The 7,881-nt window shown below is 39.3% G+C and overlaps 1 protein-coding gene across 1 annotated transcript; it reads right to left on the bottom strand.

Moving 5' to 3' along the window:
* Nucleotides 1–5,717: 5,717 nt before the first annotated feature.
* On the bottom strand, nucleotides 5,718–7,141 carry LOC133851420 (E3 ubiquitin-protein ligase ATL6-like). The gene has a single exon (XM_062287843.1). The coding sequence runs from the start codon at nucleotides 7,038–7,040 to the stop codon at nucleotides 5,883–5,885; it is 1,158 nt and encodes a 385-aa protein (XP_062143827.1). The 5' UTR covers nucleotides 7,041–7,141; the 3' UTR covers nucleotides 5,718–5,882.
* Nucleotides 7,142–7,881: the final 740 nt, after the last annotated feature.

Here is a 7,881-nt window from a genome sequence, read left to right as displayed (position 1 = left end):
CACGTGATAAGTTGTTGGAGAAGTAGGAGTAGAATATGGATGTCCATACTCCATAGGCCTCGAGCTTGAAAAGTTTGACCAACCAGCCTCCCAATCCAAAAGGCTATAACGATTGGCATGATCATATATTTAGCCCTTTCCCTGAATTATATAAATCTTCATAAAAATAAATATTTTTTTTAAAAAAAAAAGTTAACAACTTGTTTTTTGGCTCCTTCTGATATAAGCAACTAAAAAATTGTTTCTAGTTCTTGGTCCATATTAAAATATTTGTTAACAAACATGTTGATGTCTTATTAGAAAGTACAAAGGATGTGAGGTCAACCAAAGAAATGAAGGGACAGAATAAAACATTTAGAAAGAGCAATGTTTACAGCACAACGACCAAAAAAAAAAATAAAAAATAAAAATAAAAATCATTTTCATGTTAGTATTGTTGTACAAAATGTGTACATTTGTTGCGCAAAAAGCATTCCTCTTCAAAAAAATTCAAAAAAAACTTGAGTAAAGAGTCCAAGCAAAAAGGCAAAATCAAGCTACACCCATGTGGTGTTTATTCCATGTGGGGAGAATGAGATGGTGAGTTTTCAAGAGTAATGCTATAAATAAGTTTTTTATCTTCCAAATACGACGTGGTTTTTAAAATCATAATTAAATTTGTGTGTGTGTGTTTTTTTTTTTTTTTTATGAACTGATTACTTCATTGATTAATCAATAAAATCTTGCTCCGCAAGAATAACATGCCGAATAACACGCGAACACTCATCCAGCCATGATACATCAAGAAGTTGAGAAAGAGCAAATTTAGCCAACTTATGAGCTACCATATTGGCTACTCGATGCGCATGAATGACAGAAGAAAAATGCTAGGGGTACTTATAATCCTTTACAAAGAGAAGTTTACAAACTGATGTGGCGTCCAACATGGAATAAATGTTAAAATATAAAAATGTCCTTCTCCCTTATAGTCCCCGTTCCAGACCCGTTCTCCCCTCCAGTCGCCGGCCCGTTGAACCCATACACCGTCGAAAATCTAACACACCGGCCGACCAGTAGATTCGGTTGAACCCAAATTGACCGGTGAGAACGGAGAACGGTCAGCGAGGACGAAGCAAGGGAACGGCGACAGGGGTGGGTTTCTGGCCGGATCTGGGTTCGGGAATGGTCGCTCAATGCTCGGCCGGAAATGGGTACGAGAATGGACGCTCAATGCTCGGCCGAAACTGGGTACGGGAATGGATGATCGATTATCGGCCGGATCTGGGTTTGTGAAGGCTAGATCTTTGGACGGATTGGGTTTCCGGCTGGAACTCTGGCTAGAAACCCACGCACACCGGCGTGGGTTTGTTAGATCTCAGATCTAGCCGATGTGGTTTTTTGTTATGGCTCCTTTTTCTTGATTTTCTTGGCGATGAACATGGGCTGTTAGGATTTGGGTTGGGAAATGTCGGGGTCTGGGTTGGGATCCCTGTGGCTACGTTGACGGTGATCGGAGTCTGGGTTGGGATCCCTACTGTGACGTCGCTAGTTTTCTAATTTGATAAATAAAACACCAACCCTACGTGGCTAAGTTTTTAATTGATAAAATGCCACCTAGATGCCATGTTAGTTTGTAAGCTTCTGTTTGTAAGAGTTTGTAAGTACCCCTAGCATTTCTCATGACAGAATAAGAAAACATCTAAGAGAGGTAAAATAGTGTATCTTCTATCCAACGGCCAAAAGGATGTCAACAGGGCCCTTCCTTCTTCAGTGCTTCCACCACGTTCAGTGCATCACCCTCAAGGTGCACATGGGAGAGGCCCAATTCACAACCAAATTTCAATGCATTCCAAGCTCCCAGTGCTTCAGCCATGAACAAATCCACCACAAATGGAAAAACCTTTGCCCTGTGCTGCATAGAAACCACCAACTTCATCCCTTATCACTATCCCTATTCTCGTCTTTTGCAAAACAGGGTCTATAGCAGCATCCCAGTTGATTTTTAGGAACCCACTGGGAGGAGGTGACCACCTATCCCTCGAGGACACAATTCCTCTATTCATTCTAGTAGGCCGCTATAACACAAGAGAAAACTCTTCCACCATTTTCCTTGCCACAACTACAAGCTTTGGGGGTGCTAAAAATACTCGGCCAAAACCTACATCATTGTGCCTCAACCAAATCAGTCTACCAACAATAAGAGCCATCAATAGCTCCTCTCCCTCAAGCTTTGCCCACCAGAATTGCACCAGCCCCTTCCTATCCGTGTTCTCTATAGCAAGTTTATGAATTTTTCTCCCACACTCTTGCCACACCCCCGTAGAGGACGGGCATCTTTAGAGAATATGGAAGAGGTCTTCCTTAGGTAATTTTAATTAGATTTGTGATGGATTATTATTGAATTTTAATTCAATGATAATTTTAAAAGTCACATCACATTCAAGGGATAAAAAGAGGATAAAAGTCATACTTACAGCATTACTCGAGTTTTCAATTCATTATAAGTAAAGTCAATGCAGCTTAAGAGCATCTCAAGCATATGCCTATATTGTGTATATTTAGTTAATATGATGCAAAAATCGCGTCCAACAACTTGTCTTCTCCTTATCTAAAACACATGTTCTGCTTTTTTATTAGCTATTTTTAGGCAAACGCTATAACTTAGGGTTTATATTAATTTTTTTTTTCTGCAATCAGTTTTCTCTCCTTTCTCATGGTGGTTTTAAGAAAACAATAAATAAATATAGAATGGAATAAAAAATTTATTGGAGTTTGTATTGAAAAGTATATAGTAAGTAAAGTAAAAAAAAAATGATGCTTTTTAATTAGCTAAAATACATAACATCGTTGGAAATGCTTTGACTAATGGCTATCTAACAAATTCACTCATCAATAATTGAACTTTCCCGGGGGATCATTTCATTTTTACACCAACTTCCTTTATCAAGATTGTCATTTCGAAGCAATTTTGGCCAAGCCTTGAATACAAGTGAAAAGTAGAAAAACTTGGAGAAAATTAATGTTGGCTAATTCAAGCCACTTTTTGTTGTTGGGCAAACTACCAACGCAAAGATCCTGAGTCCTATAGAGCTGCCGGCTGCCAGTAATAAGCCTATTTAGCAGCTGCCCAACGACATATATTTCGGACCATAAGCCACCAACCCTCATCCACATAGCCTTCTGAGTTCAGGCTTCAACCACACACGTGTTGATGGTGGGGATCGGCCTACCTACCAATGAGGCTTTGAGCTTAAAATGTCTACTTTGTTAGGCACAACACAACACAACACAAGACGCAAAGCCAAATGCAATGATTTTTATTTTTTCAATTTAGTTTATAAAATTGTTTGCGTGTTTTTTAATTTATAAAAAATATATAATTTTTTAATTAAAATGTGAGAAGCACATGATATTTTAGTATAATTATTAAATAAAAAATGTATTTCTCGTATATTAAAACTTGAAATAACACGTAACAATTTTATGGACCGAATTAAAAGAAAATTTATTTACATCCAACAAAAGTATGCTTTAGAGATGTCACTTTAGCTTGTATAAGTTGTATATATTTACTCCTCAGAGTCAAAGAAAGAGGCTCTCGATAGCCTTTATGGCAAGGCGGATGAAACTAAAATTTCTTAGTATGAGGGACCAAAACATTAATTAAGGGTTAACTCTAATTTTGATAGGAGCCGGCCACACCTACTTTTTTTTTTAATGCAGGGAACTTTATATACTCATGCTTCGATTATTTTCGCGTAGAATGATTCTTGGAAAATAATTTTTGTATTTTTCGGTGTTTGGTAGGGATGAAAATAACGGTCAATTAGAAAATGATTTCTGTTTGACCAAAAATGCTTAATAAATTTTGAAAAATGATTTACGTTTTTTAAAAGTGTAAATTATTTTTCGTAGATGATAGACGCAGCCGACTCTCTTTTAAACAACACAGTCGACCTTTACGTTCAAGCAGTTGAGTATTGCTGGATTCCGACACTGGTCGGTGCCGGAATCCGACAAATTATGCCAGAATCCAGCGACATCCGGCAACTGTCACCAGATTTCGGCGGTACCGTGCCAGATTCCGGCCAAACTGGCTGGAATCTGGATGGAGCGGCCGGATCTTCGGCTATCTGGCCGGGATACTGGCCGAATCTCAGGCCAATTCGGTCGGATCATTTTATGTACGCGCCAAACACCAAAAAATGATTTCATTGGAAAATATTTTTCTGAAAATTAACTTTTCTAAAAATATTTTACGACGGAAATCATTTTACACCGAAACAAACGAAGTATTAATGTAAATATTTTAAAGGAAATTTGTTTTAGCTATATAAATATTTAACCATAAATACATTAAATATACTAGAAATGGGGTATGATAGTAATAACAAGTTCAATGACATTAAAATGTTACTGTGACCTCGTTTGGGTTGGAGAATGGACTTCTGGAATGAAATGATTATTTTATAGGAATAGTCATTACTTTGTTTGGTAGGGGTTTATTATTTGAAATAGTTATTTCCAACTATTCTTTCACGAAGAGGAATACATATTCCAAAATGAATAGATTATATTTTTCAGAAAAAATCACTCATTATTTTTTATTTTCTCTCAATTTTTTTTTTAAAAAAAAAATAAAAAGGAAAAAGAAAAAAGAACAGTAATTTTAATTAGATTCCAATTAAAGTATCTGAATTGTTACCAAACTAAAGAGTAAGAATAAACATTACATTCCACTCTCTTTTATTCTTGATAATAACTGTTTCATATTTCAATAGAACACTCATTCCGCAATTCAGACCAGACTGTAGCGTTTACAATGCCGGTCCTATATGCTTGCCTTAGGAGTCGATCAGGGAAATTGACTAGTCATTTAATTTGAAGCAAGGAAACAAAAATATTGACAGATAATTGCCTCTGGCCTCAATCAGCCAATATCCTAAAATACGAAAAAAGTTTTTTATTTTTAAGAAAATATGAAAAAAGTTTATCAGCGAGTTTATGTCAACTTTGACAAAAAGAAGGTTCCGATGAAATCAGTGTGGCGTTGCATTCCTTGGCGTTTAGCAACTTCAATGAGCTGCCAAAGAATAACTAAAATCACATGAACGTAATTATTGAAAACAATCAAATCTCAATAACCTGTTTTGTTTCGATTTGGTTTAGGTGTTCTGTAGTTACTTTTAATGGCTAAGATTTAATTTGAAGTTTTTATACAAAAAAAAAAAAAAGAAGAGAAAGTACAATTATATCTCAATCGTTGAAAAAAAAAATGTAGCACAGATATTATAATTTTTTTTTTTTTTTTTTTTTCACATTACTTAAGTCAAATCCGTTTCTGTGTTTGGCGCGGTTAAAAATATTTTCGGTTCAACAAAAATGTTTCCTTAGTTTTAAAAAATAATTTTTATGTATTTAAATTTCGTAAGCGAGTTTGAATTTTTTCTTCCCAAACCACCTACCTCTGCTGTACCACAGTCGAAGATTGCCGGCAGTAACCGACTTTTCTCTATCGTCGTTATCAAATAGAAAAACATTCTCAAAAAAAAACAAACTTGTAAAACATTGACAACAATGAAATGCGTGGTGAGGCTGCGCGCCCGGGTTTCCGGTCCACGCCAACCAATGCGGACCAAAGACATTTTGCTCTTTCCTTTTTCTTTTTCACCAAAAATTTTGATCATTTTATTCAAATTACTTGGCAATGGACATATGTCAAGCATCTAGTACACTAGTTCAAATGAAGTTTGTATGCTAGGATTGGCACATTCCCATTTACATACAAAATATTATACATCTATTTTACAAATTTAGACCAAGTTCGCTGGATAAATTAAAAAAAATAAATAAAAAAATTTACACAAATTGCATGGAAGAATCCAAAATTGAAAAATTGTGCCTTAAACCGGAGGTCGAACCGACTCACTCCCTGATCCTGATCCTTCCGGTCGAGCCGAAGTGCCCTCACCATCATTAGAGGCCACCACCTTCGTTGACTTTAACGAAATCGCTCTCATGAGAAACGGCGGCGTCATCGAAAACACCCACCGGTCTGACTTTAACATCCGGTCCCCGTTCTCGAGCCGCCTATAACTCTTTCCTCTACTACTCCCCTCCCATCCGGTTCGGTACCCCCGCCTCGAACTCCCTTCCCTTGGCAGTAGCACCATGCTTGTGGCCCGGCTCAGATGCCGGTTCATTATCTGCTTCCTCACCTCGATCGGCAATCTCAAAGTGAACCGCTCCGTGTTCTCACCCGGCTGGACCAGCGAGTGCCCTGTCGAGTGGGACCGCGGAAACGGAAGCCCACGCGTCCGGCCCGAGCTTGACCTACGTGTACGGTTCCGATTCAACGTCTGCTTGACGTTTATAACCACCGGTTCTTCCGGTCCTTGTTCCTTTTCTCGTTCGAGATCTGGGTTGGGTGGCTCATCGAGGACGGCGCCGTTTTGGGCTTCGACGTCTAACTCGGTCAATAACTCGGTAGGTAGGTGGACAGACTCGCCGGGTTGAGGGATGAGGTTGGCGCGGCAAACGGGACACGTGGTGTGGGAAGCCAACCAGGCGTCGATGCATTCCGGGTGGAACACGTGGTCGCACTTGGGGATCAAGCGCAGCGTTTCTTCGTCCTCGAACTCGTTCAAGCACACCGCGCACTCCAGCGCGCTTTTCCCGATCTTCAGCCCCTTCACCAAGGAGTAGGCCAGGGTCGGGAAGGTCTGGATCACCTCCGGGTCCAGCCCGCGCGCGGCCGCCGCGCGTCGGGAGAAAACGCGCGCCGCCACGCTGTTGCCGTTCTGGGCCCCCGCGCAGTTGCGGATGTAGATGGAGAAGAAGCCCATGAAGAAGAGGGCGGCAACCAAAACAACGACGATTATCGCCATCGAGGGGCTGAACTTGGCGTACTGGTAGGGGTTCTGCTCCGGGCCGGGCTGGGCGGCGGCCCAAGGAATCTCCAGCGCTAGGAGAGCAAGCAAAAGCAGAGAAACGCCTCCATGCTTCGCGGTGCAGGGGAGGCTTCGTAGACTAAAGATCGGACGGTTGTTAATAAAGCTCATGCTGTGTTGCTCGTTGCAGTTGAACTAAGCAGTGAGGGCATGAGTACACAAGAAGAGAGAATGCTCCGGAGGGTGAGGAGTGGGGGGGGGTTTATAAATGAGAAGAGAGAAGATCAGAGGAAGATGAAGGAGAGCTGCGGCTGCGTGGGAATCAAGAGAAAGACTTTTGGCGTTGGGGATGGGGTCCAGTTTAGGGGCCTTCGTTGCCTTTTCGTGAACAATATGGGAGAGGTGGTGGCGTCAGCACTCGGTCATGGCTGGCGCGACGCGTGGACCGATGTTATTTGCATGGGAAGGTTCCGAAATAAAAAAGAAAAACGGGGTGGATGTAATGATTGTGTGGAAGCCGTAACAGTATGACCGCATTTGAAAAAGAAAAATGTTAATAGTCACGCTCTATAATTTAGAATTTGTGCGAGATTTATTATGGACTTTTTGCAGAGTTCTTGAATAGAGCACTACTAGCATGACTTCGACCACATCCGCATGTCTGAATTTTTTAAATGAAAAGTCAGGTCAAATAAGTACTTTCAAATTTGTAACCTTTTCCTGTCCGGTAAGTAGAATTAGATAAATATTTTATAACTTTAGTTAAGGATACTGTACTTTTATTATATTTTGAAAGAAAATTATTGAACTAACAAAATATCTTAATTTTGGATATTAATTTTTTAGAAAGTCTCAATTAAAGGTTCTTCGTTAAAATTTTTATTTAAATCTTATTAAAATTCTTAAAATTTAATCGGTAGGGTTTTTTAATTGGCGACTAGAGTGTTAGAGTATATATTTCATTTTAAGTTTATTTTTATTTTTCTTTTAAGAATATTTTTCATTTAGGTTT

Source organism: Alnus glutinosa, chromosome 12, assembly GCF_958979055.1.
Source record: "Alnus glutinosa chromosome 12, dhAlnGlut1.1, whole genome shotgun sequence".
NCBI classification, from domain to species: domain Eukaryota; kingdom Viridiplantae; phylum Streptophyta; class Magnoliopsida; order Fagales; family Betulaceae; genus Alnus; species Alnus glutinosa.
This window is presented reverse-complemented; position numbering and strand designations above follow the sequence as displayed.

Coding starts and splice junctions, on each gene's coding strand:
- LOC133851420 (XM_062287843.1), bottom strand. CDS start 7,040: ATGAGCTTTATTAACAACCGTCCGATCTTTAGTCTACGAAGCCTCCCC.